The sequence below is a fragment of the Eleutherodactylus coqui genome, chromosome 2 (genome assembly GCF_035609145.1).
Source record: "Eleutherodactylus coqui strain aEleCoq1 chromosome 2, aEleCoq1.hap1, whole genome shotgun sequence".
Taxonomy (NCBI): domain Eukaryota; kingdom Metazoa; phylum Chordata; class Amphibia; order Anura; family Eleutherodactylidae; genus Eleutherodactylus; species Eleutherodactylus coqui.
Genome location: NC_089838.1, coordinates 13,478,900 through 13,502,403, shown reverse-complemented (window position 1 = coordinate 13,502,403; position 23,504 = coordinate 13,478,900). Strand labels below are relative to the sequence as shown.

At 45.5% G+C, this 23,504-nt stretch overlaps 1 protein-coding gene across 1 annotated transcript in view; it reads right to left on the bottom strand.

The window, feature by feature from the left end:
* Nucleotides 1-23,504, bottom strand: part of LOC136611105 (E3 ubiquitin-protein ligase RNF213-like) — a 228,127-nt gene that overhangs the window by 23,789 nt on the left and 180,834 nt on the right. The window contains exons 39-47 of the mRNA XM_066590378.1: nt 22,105-22,227; nt 19,157-19,267; nt 15,625-15,867; nt 15,459-15,537; nt 14,907-14,941; nt 13,483-13,577; nt 12,414-12,573; nt 12,092-12,266; nt 9,199-9,293 (exon numbers count right to left, since the gene is read on the bottom strand). Of these exons, the coding sequence (XP_066446475.1) occupies nt 9,199-9,293; nt 12,092-12,266; nt 12,414-12,573; nt 13,483-13,577; nt 14,907-14,941; nt 15,459-15,537; nt 15,625-15,867; nt 19,157-19,267; nt 22,105-22,227 (1,116 nt within the window). The remainder of the gene's footprint in view (nt 1-9,198; nt 9,294-12,091; nt 12,267-12,413; nt 12,574-13,482; nt 13,578-14,906; nt 14,942-15,458; nt 15,538-15,624; nt 15,868-19,156; nt 19,268-22,104; nt 22,228-23,504) is intronic.

The window sequence follows — 23,504 nt, the reverse complement described above, 5'->3', positions numbered from 1 at the left end:
GTGCAGCAGCAGGGCAGGTTGGAAAAGGCAGTCAAGTGGCCAGGGGTAGAGGTAGCTCCAGAGCGAAGAATCCCCTAACTGTTCCCCAAAGCACCTCCTCGCGGCAAGCCTCCGTGCAGAGGGCTAGGTGTTCAAAGGTGTGGATGTTTTTTAGTGATAGCGCAGACGACCGACGAACAGTGGTGTGCAACCGGTGTCGCAGCAAGATCAGCCGGGGAGCCACCACTACCAGCCTCACCACCACCAGCATGCGCAGGCATATGATGGCCAAGCACGCCACAAGGTGGGACGAAGGCCATTTACCGCCTCCGGGTCACACTACTGCCTCTTCCCCTGTGCCATAACCTGCCACAGAAAACGGCCATTACTTACTAAGGAGTGCATATAGATGCATCCTCTCACAATGCAGGTAGCTGACTACCAAATGGGGGAGCGAATTACACCTGTGCAGGACACCGATGAGACAGCCACTCACACTGCCTCTTGATATAGAGGGGGGTGGCTGCTTGGTGTATACTCCCACACTTAGTGGATACATATGCATTTATATTAGTGTAGGGACCCACTACAACGCAAGGAACCATGAAGTGGTTAGTGGGCTCATGTATCTTGGCCAACATCCAACCAATGCCTTGCATTTATTATCTATCATTCACATGCAGTGTGGCTTTAAGACTCCATGGGGAGCCCAGGGTGGCAGTACCAATGTGGTTCACTGATGGAAGTGCAGGGCAACCTGCTGAATTATTATGGCATCATTAATAGGTTGCTGGTCTGCATGGTGAACTACAGATATCAGAATGGTCTGGCACTTTGTATCCACTATGTGTGGGAGTATACGCCAAGCAGCCACCCCCCTCTATATCAAGAGGCAGTGTGAGTGGGTGTCTCATCGGTGTCCTGCACAGGTGTTATTGGCTCCCCATTTGGTAGTCAGCTACCTGCATGGTGAGAGGATGCATCTATATGCACTCCTTACTCAGTAAGTAATGGCCGTTTTCTGTGATTGTTTTTAATTTTTTTTATAATTTTCCCTTTTGTGACGCAACCTGCCACACAGATCCAATCCCCCTCCCAGGACGCAGGCATGAGCGCCTCCCGGCCTGCACCCACACCCTCATATTCACGGTCATCCACTCCATCCAGTAATGTCTCTCAGCGCAGCGTTGGAGATGCAGCCGTACAGGCTTGTGGAAATGGAGGCTTTCAAAAACATGAAGGCGCTACTCGGTTCCCAGTCGCCACTATTTTTCCCAGTGTGCCGTCCCTGCCCTACACCAGGACATCTCCCGCAACATTAATCGTGCCCTCACCAACGCGGTTACTTGGAAGGTCCACTTAACCACGGACACGTGGACAAGTACTGGTGGGCAGGGACACTATATCTTCCTGACGGCACATTGGGTGAACTTGGTGGAAACTGGGACTGAGTCAGAGCCTGGGACCACTCACATCCTACCCACACCCAGAATAGTGGGTCCTACCTCGGTGCTGGTATCTGCGGCGTTTTATCCCACCTCCTCCAACCCCCCCCCCCCCCCTCCTCCTCCGCTCAATTAAGAAGTGTGAGCACGTCGCCAGTAGTGGGTAGCGCGTGGCAGCACAGCGGTGGGCAAACATCAGCAAGCAGTGCTAAAACTAATCAGCTTAGGTGACAAGAGGCACACGGCCCCCGAGCTGTTGCAGGGTCTGACAGGGCAGACCGACCTCTGGCTTTCGCTGCTAAGCCTTTAACCGAGCATGGTCGTGTGTGACAACGGCCGTAACCTGGTGGCAGCTCTGCAGCTCGGCAGCCTCACACACGTGCCATGCCTGGCCCATGTCTTCAATCTAGTGGTTCAGCGGTTTCTGAAAAACTACCCCCATTTTTCTGACCTGCTCGGCAAGGTGTGCCGCGTCTGCACACATTTCCGCAAGTCAACCACGGACACTGCCACCCTGAGGACCCCGGAACATCGGTTTCAGCTGCCAGAGCACCGACTGCTGTGCAATGTTCCCACACACTGGAATTCTACACTGCACATGTTGGCCAGGCTGTACGAGCAGCGTAGAGCAATAGTGGAATACCAGATGCAACATGGGCAGCGGACTGGTAGTCTGCCTCTACAATTCTTTACTGAGGAGTGGGCATGGATGGCAAACATCTGCCAGGTCCTCGGAAACTTTAAAGAGTCTACCCAGATGGTGAGCAGCCATCATTAGCGTTACCATCCTGCTTCTTTGCCTGCTGAGAAGTTTGCTGCTAAGCGTAAAGGTCCACACTTTGCGGTTGGAACAGGAGACAGGGTATGACACTATGTCGCTTGACAGGCAGGCCACCCTCATGTCTATATCTCAGCACGTTTTGGAGGAGGAGGAGGGGGAAGAGACTGCTGGCCACACTGCAGAGGGTACCCATGCTGCTTGCTTCTTATCTGCTCAGCGTGTATGGGCTGAAGAGGAGGAGGACCCTGAAAGTCATCCTCCTAGTGAGGACAGTGATGTGTTGCGTACTGGGACCCTGGCACACATGGCTTACTTCATATCAGGCTGCCTTTTCCGTGACCCTCGCGTTAGACGCATTCGGTCCAACACGGATTACTGCGTGTACACCCTTCTCGATCCAAGGCATAAGGAGAACCTTTCCACTCTCATTCCTGAAGAGTAAAGGGGTACGAGAGTAATGCAATACCACAGGGCCATGGTGGAAAAAGTGATGCTAAAGTTCCCATCTGACAGCGCTAGTGGCAGAAGACGCAGTTCAGAGGGCCAAGTAGCAGGGGAGGCACGGGGATCAGGCAGCATGCCCAGCGCAGGCAGGGGAACAGTCTCCAAGGCCTTTGCCAGTTTTATGACTCCCCAGCAAGACTGTGTCACCACTCCCCAGTCAAGGCTAAGTCGGAGGGAGCACTGTAAAAAGATGGTGAGGGAGTACATAGCCGATCATACCACCCCCCTTCGTGATGCCTCTGCTCCATACAACTATTGAGTGTCAAAGCTGGACACGTGGCACAAGCTTGCTCTGTACTCCCTGGAGATGCTTGCCTGCCCTGCCGCTAGCGTCTTGTCAGAGAGGGTGTTTAGTGCAGCCGGGGGAATCATCACGGATAAGCATACCCGCCTGTCAACTGCCAGCGCCGACATGCTTACACTCATAAAGATGAACAAAGGCTGGATTTCCCCAGACTTCTCTTCTCCACCGGCGGAAAGCAGCGGAACCTTATGATTCTTTTCGCTGCAACAGGAGCAAAATGCATCCTCTATCACCATAAAAAATGGGGAATTAGCTTTGTCAATCACTCTCGGATATTATTACTCCTCCTCCTCCTAAAACAGCATGTCATCACACTGAACTGCCAATTTGTCTGCGGCCCAAAAGGCTCTGTTTAAAACTTTTTTACAATTTTAAAAAGTTTCAAAAGTTTTTATACTTTAACTAACCCAATTTTTTCAGAGGGCTGCCTCCAGGTTTTGTTACAAATTAAGCAACAGCGAGGTGTATCTTTAAAAAATGTTTATGGCTTTCACCTGCCCTCGTGGTGGAGCAATTTTTCAGGGACACACTTGTACTCTTGGTACACCAATTTTTCTGTCCCTTGCCTATACTGTTATCTAACAAATTTTTCCGGCCTTCGCCTACACTCTTGATAACCACATTTTCTCAGGTGTTCGCCTATACTCTTGGTACAGAAATGTTACAGGGGTTCGCTCATACTCTTGCTACATAAAGGTTACTGGGGTCCGCCTATACTCTTGCTACAGAAATGCTACGGGGGTCTGCCTATACACTTGCTACTGAAAGGTTTGGGGGGGGGGGGGTTCGCCTATACTCTTGCTACAGAAATGTTACAGGGGTTCGCCTATACTCTTGCTACATAAATGTTACAGGGGTCTGCCTATACTCTTGCTACATCAATGTTACTGGGGTTTGCCTATACACTTGCTACTAAAAGGTTTGAGGGGTTCGCTCATACTCTTGCTACAGAAATGTTACTGGGGTCCGCCTATACTCTTGCTACTAAAAGGTTTGAGGAGTTCGCCTACACTCTTGCTACAGAAATGTTACTGGGGTCCATCTACACTCTTGCTACAGAAATGTTACTGGGGTCCGCCTATACACTTGCTACTAAAAGGTTTGGGGGGTTCGCCTATACTCTTGCTACAGAAATGTTACAGGGATCCACCCATACTCTTGCTACAGAAATGTTACAAGGGTTTCGCCTATACTCATGCTGCTAAAAGGTTTGAGGAGTTCGCCTATACTCTTGCAACAGAAAAGTTTCAGGGGTCCGCCTATACTGTGGTTGGAGAGGGAGATGCCCCTTACCTCCACACCTAGGAGAGGTGTGTGGTTGGGAGATCCAGGCTGCGGTGATTCCCTTTGTGAGTGGGGAGGCGCTGTGGACAAGGCGCTGCGAGAGGTAGCAAGACCCCTGAAGTACGCCTGCCCTGGAACTAAGGGTCTGAAGGCACGACAGACTGAGGACCAGCGGCGCTCTGGACATTCACAGGTCTGTGAGACTCTATGGACTTATATGGTCTCCTCAGCTGAGGATTTACCTGCTTGCCCCACGGACTGTAAAGGGTTAAAACTTGAACAGAGACTTTTGTTGTTGCAATCATTTATTATTTATCTGAAGACCCAGTCGTTTATGTGGCTGTTAAATATTGTGTGAATAAAGTGCAAGTAAAGAAGAGAAGTGACCATTTGGCTTGATATGTAACCCCCGTGTTGTCACACTACATAAATGTTACAGGGGTCCGCCTATACTCTTGCTACATCAATGTTACTGGGGTTCGCCTATACACTTGCTACTAAAAGGTTTGAGGGGTTCGCTCATACTCTTGCTAAAGAAATGTTACTGGGGTCCGCCTATACTCTTGCTACTAAAAGGTTTCAGGGGTTCGCCTATACACTTGCTACAGAAATGTTACTGCAGTCCGCCTATACTCTTGCTACATAAATGTTACTGGGGTTCGCCTATACACTTGCTGCTAAAAGGTTTGAGAAGTTCGCCTATACTCTTGCAACAGAAAAGTTTCAGGGGTCCGCCTATACTGTGGGTGCACAAAGGTTTACCATAGTGGTGTTCAGCTGCCTGACACATACACATAATGAAGTGTCTGGGGACACATCGATTTCCCATAGCTATTTAACTCACGGCACCTTGGGTCACACAAGGTGGAAGCTGGAACCATGCCTGACCTAGGACCCACTCACATACTTTCCACACAGAGTAATGCGGGTCCTACTTCGGTCATGGTTTCTCGGCCTTATTATGCCACCCCCTCCTCCTGCTTGGGGTCTAGGGATCAGCGCTGAGCAACATGTATTTGCTCTCGTGGTACCACAGTTATCTGAGACGCTGGTTTGGGCCAAACAAAAGGAGCGTTACTGAATTACTGAGACGTTCACAGCTGTACTAGCATCCGAGTCCGCTATAGGCCCACAATTAATGAGGGTGTGGGCAGAGGCCGAGGTCCTGGGGGGGAAGAATCAATTGTGCCAGGTATGGCCTGTGGAACTTCTTGGTGGTTCATCTAGTCTTTGGAGCGATAAAAGCAACCGTAAATGATTTAATGAGATGTTCACAGCTGATTTAATGAGCTGACACATACAAAGAATGAATTGGGCAGAAATGTGGGCCGACGCCGAGGTCCTTGGCGGGGTGAAACTTGGCCATGTTTGGGTACTCTCTTTTCTGCCTGTTTAATACTGTCCCTGGGTTCCAAGGTCTCGCCTATACTGTGGGTGCACAAAGGCTTTACCATTGCGTTGTTCAACTATCTGACACATACAAAGAATGATTTGGGCAGAAATGTGGGCCGAGGTCCTTGGTGCGGTGAAACTCTGCCATGTATGGGTATTGTGATTTCTTTATGTGTAATACCATCTTTGAGTTTCATGGGCTCGCCTATGCTGTGGGTGCACAAAGACTTCCCATTGCGGTGTTTTACCTATCTGGCACAAATACACTGACTGACTTGGGTAGGGGTGCAGATGACTTTCCCATTGCGGTGTTTTACCTATCTGGCACAAATACACTGAATGACTAGGACAGAAGTGTGGGCCAAGGTCCTTGGTGGGGTGAAACTCTGCCATGTGTGGGCACTCTGATTTCTTCATGTATAATACTGTCTTTGAGTTTCATGGGCTCGCCTATACTGTCGGTGCACAAAGTTTCCCATTGCGGTGTTTTAGCTATCTGGCACAAACGCACTGAATGACTTGGTTAGGGTGCAGAGTGCCACCTCCTCCTCCTGCTTGGGGTCTGGGGCTCAGCATTGGTCGACATGTATTTGCTCTCGTGTTACCACTGTTTTCTGAGATGCTGGTTTAGACCAATCAAAAGAATTGTAACTGAATTAAGGAGATGTTCACAGCTGTATCCAAGTCACCTTTATGCCCACGATTGCTGAGGGTGTGGGCAGAGGCTGAAGTCCTGGGGGTGGATGCAATTGCACCAAGTTTGGCCTGTGGAACTTTTTTGTGGTTCATCCAGTCTTTGGAGCAATGAAAGCAACCGTGACTGATTTAATGAGACTTCACAGCTGTACCAGCATCCGAGTCTGCTTTATGCCCACGATTGCTGAGGGTGTGGGCAGAGGTCGAAGTCCTGGGGGGATGCAACTGCACCAGGTTTGGCCTGTGGAACTTCTTTGTGGTTCACCCAGTCTTTGGAGCGATGAAAGCAACCGTAACTGATTTAATGAGACATTCACAGCTGTACTAGCATCCGAGTCTGCTTTATGCCAACGATTGCTGAGGGTGTGTGCAGAGGCCGAGGTCCTGGATGGGGTGAAACTCTGCCATGTTTGGGCACTGTAATTGCTTCATGTTTAATACTTTCCTTGGGTTTCATGGGCTCACCTATGCTGTGGGTGCACAAAGATTTCCCATTGCACTGTTTTAGCTATCTGGCACAAATACACTGAATGACTTGGGTAGGGCGCAGAAGGCTTTCCCATTGTGATGTTCAGCTATCTGAAACCTACACAGAATGAATTGTGTGGGGACACATGGATTTCCCATTGCTATGTAACTCGCAGCACCTTGTGTCACACAAGGTGGAGGCTGGTACCGAGCCTGACCCAGGGCCCGCTCACATGTTTCATACGCAGAGTATTGCGGGTCCAACCTCGATCATAGTTTCTCTGGCTTATTATGCCACCTCCTCCTCCTGCTTGGGGTCTGGGGAACTGCGTTGGTCGGCATGTATTCTCTCTCCTGCTACAAATTACCACAGTTATGCGAGATACTGGATTGGAGAATTCACAGGAAGCGTTAGTGATTGCATGAGACTTTCACAGGGTCACTGTATACCTGTGGTGGCTACTTTGGTGACACCTCCTGCTTCAAACTAATCTTTGGTGTTAGTATGCGCTGCTGCATTGTAGAGATGTGCAGAAGTGCTGGGCTGGCACCTGAGTTCCCTTTATGTCCACATCTGACAATTTTGTGATGGAGGCGGCATGGGATTGGAATGACGATCATACGTCAATTTATCATCAATTCTCATCAGCATTGTGGGCTATCGCCTACACTTTCAAGGAGGGTCGCTGTCTGGCCCTGCCAACCCTCTGCAGTATGTGCCTCTGGTTCCTCCTCATCGTAGACGCACTTATAAATTGACATGAAAGTGGTGTGGCTATGAAGCGAGCGTGTGGCATGAGGGCAGCTGAACGCTGCGCAGGGGAACTTTTGTGTGCGCTGTGGATGCAGGGTCGTGCGGGGGTTGGACAGCAATGTCAGCAAGTAACCCAGGAGAAGAGGCAGCGGTGTGGTGCTTGGCTAAGATGTGCCACCGCGTCTGCCTTGCTAATGAGGGTCTGTACCAAGTAAATAGTTAGGGGGGTGAGTGCCAGGCTCCTGCCCCCATTTTGGCTTAATAGTGGGACCTGGGAGCCTCAGATGCAGCCATACATGCTGCCCCTGCTGTTCCCTATCTGTTTCTGTGGTGTTTCCATGATTTTCTGATGTTTTCTGATCATCCCCTATGCGGAGCATTGGTCCTATACAAAAATGCTCGAGTCCCCCGTTGACTTCAATGGGGTTCGTTACTTGAAATGAGCTCTCGAGCATTACGGAAAGTTCAACTCGAATACCGAGCACCCGAGCATTTCGGTTCTCGCTCATCTCTAGACTTTACACATTGTTTCATCAACCCAAGTTTGCGATGCAGCGGTAGCGATATGTATCATATGTACTAATAGTAAGGGTGAATGCAGACGGCCATGTCGAACTCCAAGTGTGAGATTCTCACAGCGGGATGCGACCTGTGCCCCTGCAGTGACTTGCGGCTTACCTGTCCGGTGTCTTCGCTCTACTCTGCGAATGTGCCAGTTGGCGTACAGCCGCACATGCGCAGTGCAGAGCCGGAGCTTCAGGGATGACACTGCAATGCAAGCCTCTGCAAGGTTCACACTGAAATAAGACATAACGCAAATGTGTTATCGCCCAAGTTTCCCGCAATCAAAGTCACGTCTGTCTGCATAGGATTGCATAAACGAATGCAATCCTAAGGCAGCGTGCAATGGCGGAAAGTCCCTGTGAAATCTCGCCGTGGAATTTTCGCCCCTTGTGCATTCAGCCTAAGCAAATACTGGCAGGAAAATAAAGTAAATATAAAAAAATTGATAATAGCATCAGGAATTTATCAAAAACTAGAGCGCCTAGAACGAAATGGATGGGATTTTCGCAATCAGTGGCACAAAAATACCCAAAAAAAGAGGTCTAAAATTCTAGGCACCAAGAAAAAAAAATTTCCCCCAGTGTAATCGTCCCATTTGTCCAATTTGTTCATCGTTCACTTTCTGTAGGCATAAAACACAGGCGACGATTTGCCTGTGGAAACAGGTCATTGGTCAACCAGAGCGATCTTCAGCCCGCTCCACCTCCATTCATGGACCAATCCTTGGCTCCTGTGTAAATGATGCATAGCAGCGATTATTGCTGGGACATATCCCATGTGAAAGGACCCTTAAAGGGGTTGTCAGACATCTAGCCATTTTGCTGCAAGAAGTGGACAACTTTGTATGTTGCGCAGCCTCCTGCGTAGGCTGAGCTTCATTTACTTCAATAGGACTCATCCTTCAGTACCAACACGGGGCACTGCACAATGTACGGCGCTGTCTGCTTCCTGCTACATCTGTACTCGCCATATGCTTCAGCCTGTGTATGGCTAGCATTATCATACTGGAAAGGTCGAAGACTTTTACCTTTATCACAGGTCCAATGACAATTGATGCAAAGTGCTTCTCCCAACTGTTTCTCATTTCTTTTCTTGACCAAACTTCATCAGATTGTACAGGCCCTGGGGGCATCAATGGAGACTTATTAGTCGTTGTCGGATGAAGGAATTTATGTGTAGGAGAAAAATGCTGCAAATTGTGTCAAATGTATTAAAGCTACATGACCGTTCTTGCACAACCTGCTGGTCACGTTAGACATCCCTCTTTAGAAAGAAAATCTGCAGTGAATAGGGCCCTTGTGAACACACCATTGCAGCCCCTCTTACACTATTTAATCCACACAGCGCACTTCATGCTAAAGAGAATACAAGAGAGGTGGCAAAAATAGCTAATTTTGCCTATCTCGCCTTAAAAAAAACAGAATCGAAAGTGATCAAAGCGTTGCATGGATCAACAAATGGTGCCATTAAAGAGTGCAACTTGTCCTGCAAAAAAACCCCTTTACAGCACAGTTGACAAAAAAAGGGGAAATGTTAGGGGTCTGAAAGTAGCAATATCAAAAAAATACAATTAAAATATATATATATATATATATATATAGATAGATAGATAGATAGATAGATAGATAGATATAGATATAGATAGATAGATATAGATATATATATAGTTTGGTATTGACATATTCGTACCGGCCTGCAGAATTAATTTGCTATTTACATATTATTTATACTGCACGGTGTACGCCATAATAAAAAGCATGCCAGAATTGCAGATTTTGTGCAGATTTTTGCCTCTAGAAAAAAATGCAATAAAATGCAATCAAAATTTTATGTTCCCAAAAATTGGATAAATGAAAACTTGAGTTCATCCCGCAAAAGACAAGGATTTATAGATTTCCCATAATGGAAAAATGAAAATGCTCTGGCTCTTGGAATACGGCAACACACAAGCAGATCGTTAAACAAACAAATAGGGGTTTTGATGTACAAAAATAGCAAAAGACTGAAAAAAATATAGAAACTTAGTGTCTCCTTAATGGTTCTGGACCAGAAAATAACGTTAGCACATTATTTATTTTGCGCACTGAACGCCGTAAGAATGAAATCCAAAAAGTAAATGGCAGAATTTCTTTTTTGCCCTCAATTTCTCCTAAAAAAACAAAAAAATATAAAAGTAGATTATATGTACACAAAAATGGTGCCATTAAAAAATACAACTGGTCCCGCAAAAAAAAAAAAAAAAAAGACCCCATATAGTTATTTCGATGAACAAGTTAAAAAGTCATGGCTCCTGCATGGAGACAATGAAAAAAATTGAAAAATCATTTGGTCATTAAGGTGCAAATTGGCTTGATCACTAAAGGGTTAAAGGGGGTGTCCGGAAAAATAAAAATTCTTTAGTTGCTGCCAAAATATTTCATTAAGGACTCCAATTTCTCACGATTTAATAAACATACATTCTCGTGCCATGCAGTAAAAAAAAAAAACAGAACTCAACGTTAAATAAGCCTACGAGTTACGGATCTCATCTATCACACCCATCTGGTTACAAGAATGTATTCTTTAGGCCTCCCACACACTTCTTGTGTGTTAGAGTTGCACCTAAGATGCTTGGGCACAACTTGCATTGGCACTGCACTGACACCTGTCCGATATACGGACGGCCTGAACATCAACAAGCACTTGTGTGTCATAATTCTCATCCGCTATATAGACAAGAATAGGGTATGAGATTAGTTTCTTCACGTGGCCCACCGGCAGTGTGCAAACCCCCTATAGGCTATAATCGGTTTATAAGCGGTCTATGAAAGTAAATGGAGCCAAATACACTACTGTGCCGGAGGCCTCAACCATATACTTTACTGGCTGGCAGTTCCAGAAATGGTACCAGCAACTGTCGATCCTTTATGGCATATACTAATATGTCATAATTGGGAATACCCTTTTGAACCAATCTCAAGGGCCGCAGTAAAACTCAATCTGACCATGCAGTCTTTGGACCAGAAAAGGTTGTGTACCCCCGATTCAGCAGAACCCTCAAACAAGCATCTAAACACTACTTGTTAAGCCTCCTTCACACAAGAGTTTGCAGAAACGCAGCGTTCATCAACACTGCGTTTACTGCAGATTCAGCCTGGTCTCAGCAGCGCTGGCATGTGTTATGATAGCATTTTGCGTTATGCTAATGGCTGTGATTGGTGCATCCAGCGCTGGCTGTGATTGGCTGAGCAGGCTGTCACTTAGCCAATTCAGCCAATCACATTCAATCCAAGTCACAGGCAATAGATCCTTTGCTGGCTTGAAAACTGCCCGGCAGGCGGCCCGAAGCTCCGAAAACACCTGCAAGGTGAGTATTTTTCTTTGTAATTCTCTTAGGTAGTGTAGCTAGGGCGTATAGCAATGGCAAAAGCGTTGTACTGCGTTTTTGGCAGCGCTGAAACCGCTGCCCACTTCAATGGGTGACGAAGGGCTGAAACCGGACAAAGATAATGCATCACTGTGAAAGTGGAAAGTGTAGCGTTTCCAACGCTTGTGTGAGCAGCCTCATTGAAATTAATGGGAGCGTTGTACAGCATTTAGCGCAGTGCTGAAAAAGCTGTGCTAAACACTGTGCAAAAATGGCTGTGTGAGGGAGGCTTTAGGGCCACAAAGAATGCCAAATAAAAGCAAGATTTACAAAAAATTTTTGGAGTGTTAGACCAGTGTTTCCCAACTCCAGTCCTCCGGGACCTCCAACAGGTCATGTTTTCAGGATTTCCTCAGTGCTGCACATGTGATGTAATTATAGTCAGTGCCTCAGACATTGCCACCGGTCTTCTTACTATAGGATATCCTGAAAACATGACCTGTTGGGTCCTGAGGACTGTAGTCGAGAAACTCTGTGTTAAACAAATGTAGGATACAGCAGAGCATTGACTTACACTGTCCACGCTGGTCAGGATTCAGCATCTGACAAAGTACCAGATGTACGATGGTCGTGGTGTCATCTGCACTTTTACCAAGAGTGTTCTTCAGATATTCTAGATCTTTTTCTATGTGATGCAAAAGGAAATCTCTAACATCTAGAGGAGGCGGCTTCACAATGAGCATCAGACTCTGTTACAGAAGGAAACAGTGGATGAGATTTGTCTCTACATGCCGCTAGGTCAGGGAAACATAGCCGGCCTCCTTTACAAATATACACACCGCGATATATGACGCTCTCTCTGGTAGAGCACACAGAGCCACCTTTCCGATAAGTACCTGCAAGTCCTCTTCTGACCCCAGGAACATAGCCATATGTGTCACCAGCCTCAGTAAAATGAACGCTGGCGCCGGCAGATCTCGGTCTGGAGCTATAACTGTTCCTTGTCGTTCTGGAGATTCCAAGACGTGTCCAGTCTGTGTCCGATCCGTGTCCTGCCTGTTTATGTGTAGTGGAAAAACACATATGAAAACTTCCCCAACTTGGTCACCTTTTCTAGCATCTATTCCCCCATGTTACATGGTGCTGAGTGGACAATCTACTGTAATCACACACCTCTCTCTACTGCTGAACCTACTCTAATCAGTCGTGTAAAGCAAATTAGGTACAATTCATGTGAAGCCATCCAGCCTGTCGCAAAGCACGAAAAGAGGTGTGAAATACACAATACCCAATATAAGACATGCCTAGTGTCAACACTAATTCAATTACTGTGGTCACCATAATGAAATTATAATAAGACGATATTATAATGTTCATATATTAATGGACCACAGTCATCAAAGTCTTAGTTATGCGTTTGCTTCCTTCGGCTATTTTCACCATTCCTCATCTCCCTGAATCTTACTTCCAATGGGCATTTTGTTATGTACTGCCGCCTTTCCTTACCCCTTCAGGATAGGAGTGGTATTGCAGTGGGATTTGTGCTGAGATTCTACTATTCCCATGTCATTACTGGTACCACCATTATACCCGGGGTTACTGCTGCTAGCACCCTCACACGGGCAAAAACTATTCTATGGGGACGCTCACACCGTTACAACCAATTTGTCTCTGAGTGGCTCCCATCCTGGCGGACCTTCCGTCATCCCATTATTAGAGAAGGGACATTCATGTGAATGGCCATTCTGTAACACTACATTTCCCCTGTCCGCGCTTTCTACCAGTACAGGCTGATTGCCCCGAACCCCACATTCTCAGGGGTGTTGCACATCTTGACACAACGCTTTTAATGAAACACGATAAAAGTGACATTTCTAAATAATAAATCAAGATTGGTGAATTATGTAGCCTTTCATCTGTATCATAGAAGTCCTTGTAATTCCATTGGAAAAAGAAAAAGCGTACTGAATTCTCTGGAAATCTGGACGAGGTAAATGATTTTGCCCTCCAACAGGAGCTCCGCAGTCCACACATCGACTCTCTTGCATCGGCTGACCGCACTGAAAAAACAAATTGGAGCGCACATGAAAGTATTCACAATGTACAAAACTGAATAAGCAATCCTGTGATGGAAGAGGGTCTGTTGGCGCCCCGATGCCTGTGGTTACTCAGTCCTTGCATCCCCCATAAAACAATAAATCAGGAGGTACTTTATTCCTCTGTTTCTCCTGGAAATGTGGGATTAAACGGCCAACGGTGTGTAAACCTTACCACAAAAGAGAATAAATAAAATCTGGCAAGAAGTACTCTATCCTAGAACCATTGCTTGTAGGGGAGAATATATCCATATTTTGTATATCCATACATACGGCACCGGGGAATCTCTATGGCAGCATGCTGAGACTTTGGCTCTCACTACCATACGTGCTCGGTGCACATGGCTCAGCCTTAAAAGGGGTTGGGCACTAATATAGAAAGTCAAAGACGGGCTGGGAACCATGTAACGGGGCACTTAATAGCCTCATATCTCTTTAGAGAAGCGCCAATGCCCATGAGAAGCACTGCCTGTACAAAGTTGCCATCCTAAATATGACCCCTGACAGAGTAGCACGTGACCATAACTGTTCATCAGTGGCCTCTACTGAATTATACAGCACTTTCTTGTGCTGCATGCAGTGGAGATGCTGATAAAGTCTGGTCGTGTGCTTCCATGTGCGGCCGCACTGTGAGCGATGCTCTGGAGACATGAGGCTATTAATAAGTGACTCATTATGAGCTCTGTGCACTGCAATCTGCCTGCCCCATTGAGATTAAAGGAGAAGACAGAGATAGTCAAACACAGCGCTCAGCTATTTCTGTTGGCCCCCGTTGAAATGAATGGAGCGGTATTGTCCCATTCATTTAAATGGGCAGACAATAGCCAAGTCGAGCACAGCGTTCAGCTACCTGCCTGCACCATTGGGAGGAATGGAGTTGCCGCTGTGCATGTGCGACCAGGAGCTCCATTTCCCACTACACTACATAAATCGGACAACATATCTTGAACAGTGAAATAGCGAAGACATGTGTTCCACATTTTCTGGATCAGTGGTGGTCCCAACAGTCTGACCCCCACTGATCCAGAAAATGTGGGACATGTGTGGATGCGTTAAAAACTGAAAAAAGTATCTCATTGCCAGAATACTCTTAATAAACCAAATTAAAGGGGTCACAATAGACTATGTAATTGGGGGGTGGGATGTGATCTTATTCAGATGAAAAAAACTGGGCTATAATATAAATGAAAAATACAAAACAACTTTATACATTTTTTACACTATAATTGTTACTATGGTGCGTTTAAAATAGGCAATCCCCACTTTAACAATGGAGTAGCTATTAAGACTCACCTCACCAACTGCACAATAATGGCCATTAGGACAACCTATGGGAAACGAGACACACAGACTAACATTACTCACATTTATCAAGAGGTAATAGAATTTAAATGGCTCTACACACTTGTTATAGTTCTTTAAAAGGTTGTGCCAGGATGAAAAGTTATCTGCTATCCACAGAATAGGTGACGACTTTCAGATCGCTGGGAGTCCAACCACTGGGACTCCTACCAATTCCAAGAACGGGGATCCTGAAGGTTCCTCCCCATGTGCATCGCCACTCTATTCATTTCAGTGGATTGGTCGGGGATGGTGTTCAAGAGCAGCTATTGAAATGAATGGACTGACCATGCATAACTACTGCTTCATTCATGCGGGAACCTTGGGAATCTCTGTTCTCAGGATCAGTGAGGTTCCTAGCAGATGGACCCCCATCCAATCTGAAAATTATCCATTGCATGGGGGATAACTTTTAATCCTGAAGAACTCGTTTAAACATTATGAGGAAGATTCAGTCTCACATACCAAGTACCCCTGAAATACTACCGAATTAATTCCACTTACTAAACCATTGCCTTATCTCACGCATGGCGTTTCTGGCGTAGACCATCATGTCTTCTGGCATTGTCGGCAAATAAGAATTCTAGAAATAATTAAATAAAAAACATCCCTTAATTATGTATCACTATTTAGGAAGGGACGTCAAAAGCATTCTGCAACGCTCCAATACCTGCATTCTTGATGGGAAAAAAGACAAGTTTCTGAGTGGTAAATTAAGGCGATTGTTCTCATTTAGTAGTACAGCAGCCATATGTACGACCAGTCCATAAACTGTGACTTGTGAGCCTCGAATACCAGGACCAACATGTAGTGCTGGCCGATTGTTGTTGAGCAATGTCTTCACAAAGCAGTGAGTTGTTTCTTCTTGAAGAACGTCGAGGTTCTTGATGAAAGTCTTCATGGCTTTATGTTCCTATTTTGAACATAATCAGTTAATATACACTTTACAGATAAACTCAATACCAGACATCTACAGATATAGCAATGATGTCCTTCAATGAATGGCTGTGATTGGGTAATCAAGCGCGGGCTCCCATTGGCTGACTTTGCGCTTCATTAACCAATCAGACCATCAGCTTGCTGGAGGCGGGGTATTCAAGCCCCCCTACCAGGAAAAATTGCTCTGTTGGTGTGCAGCAGGACATGAAAGTCTGCAGCAGCGATGGAGACCAGTGCAAGTGACACGAACGCCGGGTGATAGGTGAGTATTATAGGACACACCCCAAAAATAAGACACTGTGCAAATATAAATTTAAGACAGTGTTATTATTGGGGAAACATAGTAGAAGCCGTTCATTTGAACAGGACAAAGCCTTTTAAAGGCGACTTGATGAATGAACACAACGTCACTAGTCTGAGAAGAGGCTACGGCACTCAAGTGAGCACTACAACCTCTTACAACAGCTGATTGGCGGGGTTCTAACCGACAAACCACCACCGTTTTGGGTCACAATTGGCTAAATTCTTGGTTTAGATTCATGCCAAACAGAACTTTTCGATTCGCTCAAGACTAGTCCTGAACATGGTGTATATAACGGTCTAAAGCCTGATTTACATTGATCAGGTAGATGGTTGAGTAGGCAGGTAAATTAGTAAAAGTATGACCACTCAACCACTGTAAACAAACTGGTTGAGGGGACAGTAGAGTAAACAGGCGAGCAGTGGGGAGAGTCGAATGGTAAAGCAGACAGCATCGCTGCTCGCCCACTCCTTCCCCACGAACTTGGAGCTCACCGTGAACTCTCCCTGTGTAAACAGATAGGAAAGTGTCCAGGACAGTGGATAGGCAAGTAAAACAGCAGCGGAAAGAGGGAATCTTTTTCTGGGCCAAGGTCACTAGGGAAAGTTGTCAAATTAACACAAGCACGCAAATGTGCGAACAAGTGAAATACTGACCCCATTAAGTTACTTGACCAATGGAAACCAGGTCTAAAAGCCCTGTATGACACTGCGTGTTATAGGGGGCTCTTCGACAGTGTTATACCCAGTTCAAGGAGTTTTGATGAACTTCCAGTTCAGTTTGAACTAATTCAGTCAGAACCTTTTGCAAAAGTTTGGCAAAATGAACTTTTCAAATGTTCGCTCATCACTATTAATGACCAATCCAGAGGAAACGTCATTAACCCCTTAAGGACATGGCCTATTCTGTGCGTAAGAGCGCAACGTTTTGGGGGGGATTTTCATCTCCACTTTTCAAAAGCCATAACTTTTTTATTTTTCCATCGACATGGCCGTATGAGGGCTTGTTTTTTTGTGTGGCGAACTGCAGTTTTAATTAGTGGCATTTTGGTTACATAAGACTTTATTTTAAAAACTTTGAATAATTTTTTTTATGACAGCAGGCAGAGTAAACACATCAGTTCTGCCATTGTTTTTTTTTACATTTATAGCATTAATCATGCAGCATAAATTACACAAGATATTTTTTCTGCGAGTCGGTAAGATTACAACGATACCAAAATTCTCTGTTTTTTTAGGATTTTCCACTTTTCTGCAATAAAACCCTTTTTTGGACATTTTTTTTCTAAAATCGCTGCATTCAAATTCCATAACTTTTTTTAATTTTTTCATAGACATAGCTCTGTGAGAACTTTTTTTTTGTGTGACAAGCTGTAGTTTTTTGGGGTACCATTTTGGGGTACATACAGCTCTTTTAATCACTTTTATTGCGTTTTTTTTAGAAGGTAAAATGAACAAGATAAGCATTTTGCCTCGTTTTTTTAGAGGGTTTTTTAAACGCTTTTTGCCGTGCAGGATTGTTGTGCGAGTCATTACAGATACGACGACAGCAAATATGTGAGATTGTAATTTCTTTATATTAATAGGAAAAAAAGGACAAAAAAGTTTGTTTTTTTACATTTATTTACACTATTTTTAACTTTTCTTTACACTTAATATCCCTGTAGGGAACCTGAGCCATAAGCTGCTATGATCACTATGATAAAGCCTTATCATTTGTATTAGCGTCCATAGGCAATGGCAAAGCAGGACGCCTGTAGCTGGCATGCTGTTGCCATGGCAATGTGTCAGCCCTCAGCAATTATATTGCAGGGGTCCGATGACATCACAGAGAGAGCACGTTCCATCTGCGAGTCCTTTACATGTCGTGATCTACATAGATCGTGGCATGTAAGGGGTTAACAGTGGCGGTCGCTGTCCTTATGCACACCCGCTGTTGTAACGTGAGTCTGGCTGTCAGTAACACTCACGGGATCACTTCTGATCTTGCGCTATCTACATGACGTAAGGTTTTTTTTCCAGCGTTAATCATGCAGCATAAATTACACAATATATTTTTCTGCGGGTCGGTACGATTACAACCATACAAAAATTATCTTTTTTTTAGGTTTTTCCACAATAACTCTTTTTTTTGGAAATTTTTTTTTTTCTAAATTACTGCATTCAAAGTCCTATAACTTTATTTTTCCATAGACGTAGCTCAGTGAGAACTTGTTTGTTTTGCGTGACAAGCTGTAGCTTTTTGGGGTACTATTTTGGAGTACATATGGCTTTTTTGATCACTTTTAATGGGGTTTTTTTAGGCGGTAAAACGAAGATAAGCATTGTCTTTTAGCTTTTTTTAAATACTTTTTGCCATGCAGGAGTGTGTTCGAGTCGTTACAGACATGACGATAACAAATATTTGGGATTTCAATTTTTTTTTATACTAATAGGGCAAAAAGCACATTTCTCCCTTTTTTTCTTTTTTTTTTTTTTACACTTTTTAAAACTTTTCTTTACACTTTTAATATCCCTGTAGGGGACCTGAGCCATAGCTTTTATGATCGCTATGATAAAGTCTTATCACTTGTGTTAGCGTTCATAAGCAATGGCTAAGCAGGACCTCCGTAGCTGGCATGCTGGTGCCTTGGCATTGCGTTGGCCCTCCGCAATTATATTGCGGGAGTCCGATGAAGTCACGCTCCCTCTGTGAGCCCTTTAAATGCCGCGATTTACATAGATTGTGACACGTAAGTGGTTAACAGCAGGGGTCGCTGTCCACATGCACACCCGCTGTTGTAGCGGGAGGCCGGCTGTCAGTAACACTCACGGGATCTCTTCTGATCTCGAGCTATTCACATGCTGTAAGGTTACGTCATGTTGCGTTAACTTGCTATGATATAACCTTACCTCATATGACGTTAAGGGGTTAATACTCTAGCCCTGGAAAACCCCTCCACCAACATTAGTGAAACACTTACAGGCGCTGTCTGATGATCTGGATTATTTTGGACTCCATAATATAAAGTTACTTCACGGAATATAGCAAGAAGTATGTAGACAACCAGTTCATGGTTGGGAATGTTACACTCCTTAGAAAAGAAGAAGAAGATTACTTTCTGGCAACGCTGCGGTCTTAGATTAGTGAAAGTTAACAATGAAGATCACGTTTTATGATTTATGTGTAAACATCTTGACTTTTAGTTAACTTATCAACGTGACAGCCCTAATTTTTTTTATAAAATCATCCTAAAATGCTGCGCTACCACACACATAGGCCTCATGTCCACAGGCGGGAGATCGGCAGATCAAGCCGCCCATAAGGATGCACGGGCATCCGCAAATTAAAGCATGCAGATTTGTTTAGTGGACTTTTCGGTCCAGAAAAAGAATCAATTAGATTGCAGCATGCTCCATTTTTCTGCGGATCCCACATGGATGGCTTCTATTGATGTCAATGGAAGCCGTCCGATCTGCGGCATACCTGAAGCTGACACTGCGGACGTGCTGCGGATCCACGGGAAAGCAGGACATTTTTTTTTCTTGAATGTACTGTGCATCCGCCGTGCGGAAGAAAGAAGATCTGTCTGGGACGGAGAAGACCTGCACTGCATCTGGACAGGTAAGAAAATGCCCATGGCTGTGGGCAGGGTAAGATCCCGCTGCAGGCTCCCACGTGTGGAATCCAACCCGCCCGTGGGCATGAGGCCTAATGTGATGATTGACTTTATAGATCCCTGATATGACTTCCTAATTTATCCCTGTTCTTATTGTGCTTAAGTGCATTTCCTTGTAAAGGTTTGAATCTGTGGAAATAATGCACAAGAGAACAGGTCAAAAAACGACAGCGGGCCAAAAAAAGAGAGATCTCATCTCAGTGCTGCTTCGTATTACAACATATGGTCTGAAGTCCCAGATCGCCTTTAGTCTGTGAACATTCCTTTCCATCCATTAAAGCAAATCTGTCATAATCTTTGAGCACTATATACTATGTTATGGGGCTCCAAGGCGATGGAACGGGAAGCGGTCTTTCATGCTCATTAGCGCTGTGCCCCTGTTAATTCGCCATGCGCACACAGAGTGACTCTTCAGTCGGTTATCTGCGTGCCCTCTCCCATAAAGATGAATGGAGTGCCCACACAAAGCTAGCTGAAAAGAGTCATGCTGTGTGCGTGGCAACTTAGCGGGGACATAACGGAGGAATGGGGCGCCCGGCAAGTATAAAACGCAGCACGGTGGACTCACCGTTCCATCACCTCTGAGCCCCATAATATAGTTTGTGGGGCTCAAAGAAAATGACAGGTTACCTTTAACACAAAGAAACTCTGCCTTCTAAATGTAAAAAAGTCTCAAGAATCAAAAGTAAAAGGAACTACAATAATGCTTTTCACAACCATGTTCTAGATGGTTCTGTACTCATATGCTGACCCTCTTCATTATTTACCAGCTCTGTACTGTTAGCGGCTGTGCCTGGTACTCTTGCTCAGAGCAGCTCCGGCACAACAACAGGCACAGCTGCTACCAAAAGCAAACAATGAAGTGGTCCATCACTGACCTGATATTGAAGGTCTATCCTAAGGACAGGCCTGCAATTTTATACAGTAAAGCCCCATTTACACAGGATGACTATCTAGCAAATTATGCCCGATACTCGTCCCCGCATGTACCAGCTCACGTACTGTTGCACAACAGCGAGTATCGTTGGCTCGAAGTGGGGAGACTGGAGATTTCACTTCTCGCTCTCCCCGCCCCTCTCCATTAACTTTAGCAGCGGCCGTTCAGTACTTAATAGCTGCTGTTTACGCTGAACGATCAGCTCGTCATCCGTCGTTTATGCTACATAAAATCCTGAATGAGGAGTGTAAACAGCAGCTGTTCAGTACTGAACAGCCGCTGCTAAAGTGAATGTAGAGGGATGGGGGGGGAGCGAGGAGAGAAATCTCCTGCTGCCGCCCCGACCCCCTGCTGGCCACTCTGTCAGAGAGTTAAAAACAATCACAGAAAAATGGCCGTTACTTACTGACTGAGGAGTGCATATAGATGCATCCTCCTCTCACCATGCAGGTAAAGTGGTTGTTATTATCGGTGTCCTGCACAGGTGTTATTGGCTCCTCCATTTGGTAGTCAGCTGCCTGCATGGTGAGAGGAGGATGCATCTATATGCACTCCTCAGTCAGTAAGTAACGGCCATTTTTCTGTGATTGTTTTTAATTCTTGATTTCCCCTTCTGTGACGCATTTATATTAGTGTAGGGACCCACTACAATGCAAGGAACCGTGAAGTGGTTAGTGGGCTCATGTATCTTGGCCAACATCCAACCAATGCCTTGCATTTATTATCTATCATTTACATGCAGTGTGGCATTAAGACTCCAGGGGGAGCCCAGGGTGGCAGTACCAATGTGGTTCACTGATGGATATGCAGGGCAGCCCGCCGAATTATCATGGCGTCATTAATAGGTTGCTGGTCTGCATGGTGAACTACATATATCAAAATGGTCTGGCACCCTGTATCCACTATGTGTGGGAGTGAACACCAAGCATCCACCCCCTCATTATCAGGAGGCAGTGTGAGTGGGTGTCTCATCGGTGTCCTGCACAGGTGTTATTGGCTCCTCCATTTGGTAGTCAGCTACCTGCATGGTGAGAGGAGGATGCATCTATATGCACTCCTCAGTCAGTAAGTAACGGCCATTTTTCTGTGATTGTCTTCACCCTGTCAGAGAGCCAGCGATACTCACTCCTGTGCACCAGCACGGGAGAGAATACACACAGGGATGAGTGTCGGGCATAGTTTGCCCGACATTTATCCCATGTTGATGGGGCTTTAGAGAACATCTTTAAGCTAATGAGAACAAAAAAAAGTAGTATTTTAGAAAAGGTCTATACTTAAGTTTATAAATAGTGTACATGGTGCAGTTGTTGGTTACCTTTAAGGCTTTTACAAACTGTTCTTCCTTGCCCTCTATCATTGCTCTACCAATACCATCTCGGAGAACTTTGTAGCTGTTGCCCCACACCAGGAACTGATCGATTTGACTTGTTTGAGCTTCCTGCAATAAAACCATCAAAGAGAGTCATGTGTGGGATTTATGCGTATACAAGTGAATATTCTGGAAATTCTTGGTACCGAATTATAGACAGGGCAAATAGAGATTGTGTCCTGAAGCCTTTACCACCTTAAGGAACCAGGTGGGACCCAGAGATGGGGTGGAATCAGAACCTCATAACTATGATCCCAATGGACAGATCTCAGGCTTTTACATAGAGTAGGGTGAAATCCTTCTAATTACAGAGGTACTGTCCTTCATATGCAATGAATAGTAAGGACTACAACCTGCACATGGCAGAGTTTAGTGATTTAGGGTGACAGGTTCCATTTAACTTCTTAAGCACATGGCCCTTTGGGGCATCAAAGGTGTTGTGCAGGAATTAAGAGAAGATTACCTCTGTCCCTGTAGCCTGTGAGAAAGCAGTTCTAGAATGTAACTAGGAAGGGTTTATTGCAGCTCATGGTGGACACATGGGTGTGGGTGCAGCCCGACACCACACTGTTCCTGTCAGGCCTAAAGACAAGTCCATTCCTCCTCCCCATCAACAGCCTCTGGTTTAGAGCTGCCATTAACCCATTCTAGTGATATTCTAGGACGGGTTTCTCAAAGACTGCACCGACGGTGCTAATTTTTCCAATTCCTCAACAACCCCATTCCCAAAATAGAAAGTTAAACCTTATCCACAGGATCTCCCCCCATGAGAAATTTAGGTTTTTCATTCCCAGGATTCAACTGGTCCTTGCTCTGTGGATCAGAAGTGGTCTTATTCTACTTAATTCTATGACAGCCGCAAAGTCAGTCTCATAGGAATAAACAGAGAAACTGACTTAGGGTCCGCTAGAGGATCCAGCCAGTTAGAGCGCAGGTTATGTTGGGGTATGGATTTGTCCAAATGGATTGGTAGGTATTAGAGATGAGCGAACGTACTCGTCCGAGCTTGATGCTCGGGCGAATATTAGGGTGTTCGTGATGCTCGTTACTCGGAACGAGTACCACGCGATGTTCGGGTTACTTTCACTTTGATCTCTGAGACGTTAGCGCGCTTTTCTGGCCAATTGAAAGACAGGGAAGGCATTACAACTTTCCCCTGTGATGTTCCAGCCCTATACCACCCCCCTGCTGTGAGTGGCTGGCGAGATCAGGTGTCACCCGAGTATAAAAATCGGCCCCTCCCGCGGCTCACCACAGTTGTAGTCTGACATAGCTGAGGGAAAGTGCTGCTGCTGCTATAGGGAGGGTGTTAGGAGTTAGTGTAGGCTTCAAGAACCCCAACGGTC